At 52.1% G+C, this 2,369-nt stretch overlaps 1 protein-coding gene across 1 annotated transcript in view; it reads right to left on the reverse strand.

Moving 5' to 3' along the window:
- Positions 1 to 2,369, reverse strand: part of SAE1 (SUMO1 activating enzyme subunit 1) — a 61,929-nt gene that overhangs the window by 31,239 nt on the left and 28,321 nt on the right. Inside the window, exons 4-5 of the mRNA XM_004710400.2 lie at positions 1,718 to 1,860; positions 402 to 501 (exon numbers count right to left, since the gene is read on the reverse strand). Coding sequence (XP_004710457.1) covers positions 402 to 501; positions 1,718 to 1,860 — 243 coding nt within the window. The remainder of the gene's footprint in view (positions 1 to 401; positions 502 to 1,717; positions 1,861 to 2,369) is intronic.

A 2,369-nucleotide genomic window follows, 5' to 3' on the forward strand; every position in this document is an offset into this window, starting at 1 on the left:
GAACTGATGGACCACAGACCCAAAGAGCCGTGTAGAGAGATGCTGGCTGGTTCGCTGGCGCTGGCCCTCCAGCGGCTAAGTCAATTTGAAGGGGTTGCCAGGATACGGGTATTTGGGAGAGAGCACACGGAAGGCCTGCATTTCAGACTTCTCTGGAAGAAACACATCCGGCGTCTTGGGAGTCCAATTCCTCCAGGTAACAGCTGGCTGATGCTCAGCGCCCCCTTGAGTTAAAGGGGGAGCACTGGCCCAGTCTGTCCAGATTCCTCTCTAGGCCAGCTCTGGCTTATTTACCATCGTAATTGCCTGCTCCCCACAGGGCCCAAGGGTCTCTGACCTCTGACCCCCACAGACTTTGTAGGCACTGCCCAGAAACAATCTGGCTGGGTAAAAGCACATACCTTTTTGACCATAGTTGTCTCTGACGGATCAAGTTTGGCTCTCTTGGTATCAGGCCCATCTTCAACTCCTTGACTAACTTTGGCAGCTTTGGTCTTCTCCCTGGGGAGGGGGGTGTGTGTGTGACAGAACGGCAGGGTGGGCTAGCCCAAGAACCAGGCCATCAAAATAACGAGAGCAGGAAGCAGCAGCATCCACTCACAGAAGAGGCTGGTTAGAGGCAGGGGCAGCTAGAGAGGGAGTTCACACCCCTGCTCTGGGACTCAGTGAGCCAGCCAGACACAGCTCTGAGGGAACCACAGCCCCATGACAGGATTACTATGAAAAGATGAGAAAGGACCGGTTACCCAGCACATGGCCTAGCACATCGGGGGCTCTCAATAAATGGAAGTATTTATTTTATAAAAAACTCGACTGGAATCATTAAAAGCCCCCATCTTCCTGTGGAGCCCTACTCTGGGTAGGCCAGGCCTGCTTCACAAGGAAGCAGCCAGCTGCCACTCTTCCTCCCTGCCATGGGGAGATGCAAGTGAAAACAAGCTGGCGTGCTTCCCCTACTAGGCTGCCTGTATCTGTTTAGAATGTGCTCGAAGAACTGGATTTTTCTAAAACCACAGTAGGCTGCAGGAGCTCTTGCTTTCACAGGCAAGACACTTGTGGCCCAAAGCAATGAGGTGACTTGTCTGAGAGGCTGAACAAAAGAGGACTGCGCTTGCCTCCTCCCACCACAGAGGGCCTCTCTTTACCTCCTCCTGTGTGGGGGTGGGGTGGGGCCCACAACAGGACAGAAATCGCAGCCAAAACCAACCTATAGTTTTACAATCCTGCATCCTCTGCCATCTTTCATGTAGAAGCTACAAATCCAAACACACTGCGGGCAGGCCCCATCATGTGAGAACTACACACAATGGTCTGCAACCTCAGTGTCCAGGGCAGGAAGGTCTGCTTGTTCCACCAGCACTTGGCTGGGCCAGCCTGTGGCTCCAACCGGGGTTACCTATTTTGTACTGGGGTTAGTCTCTCAATCTGAAAACAGGCTGTCCACAGCTGGATTGCTTACAATCTCCCCAGTCCACCTCACCTGGGCTTCAACCCCTGGGGCCCAGCTGGATCAAACACCCACTGTGCAACTGGAATGGTTTGTGAAGTCTGCTGGCCGTATGCTGGGCTGACTTTCAGATCAAATCAACACTGGCGAGCAGGGCCCATGCCTCCCACAACCACGAAGTAGAACCATCTGCATACTTCCCTCTCAAGCAAGTACAACTAAATTCTGGAAATGCGCTGTTTGCCCCTTGCCAGGCCAGGCAACACTCACTCTACAAACTCGTGCTCTCCCAGATTGGCAAATGTGTATCCGTGGTAGCCGAAAACGTCTCCTGTGAAGAACTTGATGCTGTTTTTGTGACAGATCTGGTCCACTTTCACGATGACATCCCTGGAGCAGCAGGTCAGACACACCTGCAAAAAGACAGAAGGGGGGGCGCGAGCGCTGAGTCCCCTGGCACTGGGAGCCATAACCCAGGCGGTAGTGCCTTAATGCACAGTCTCTCTGGACCTGTTGAAAGCAGGTTCCAAACTGGCACAACAGGTTCTTTGGTGAAAAGACTAAAGGAAAGCTGCAGTGTTGGAGGGGCATTGGGGGCGGGGGTGGTGTGCATTAGGAGACCCACACTCTTCTGCCACCAAAGAGGAACTGTGTCTTGCACAAAAGTAAAAGCCACTCCATACAGTTGTTTCCACTAATCCATAAACAGACACACCAGAGTCCAGTCTTTGTGAAGAGCAAGAGGAAGGGACGGTGTCATGCTATGTGGGCTACTGCTATATTATTTATCGACTGCACGCTGAAGAAACCATAGGAGCAAAGCAAGATTTTTAATCGGACTCCAACGTCGTACGTTTAACATTTTCAAACTCCTCTTGATGGCAATGCTAAGATAAAGAAGATAAACAAGTCCTGCCGGGAC

The sequence above is a fragment of the Echinops telfairi genome, unplaced genomic scaffold (genome assembly GCF_000313985.2).
Source record: "Echinops telfairi isolate 266 unplaced genomic scaffold, ASM31398v2 ScPeMD7_655;HRSCAF=1070, whole genome shotgun sequence".
Classification (NCBI taxonomy): domain Eukaryota; kingdom Metazoa; phylum Chordata; class Mammalia; order Afrosoricida; family Tenrecidae; genus Echinops; species Echinops telfairi.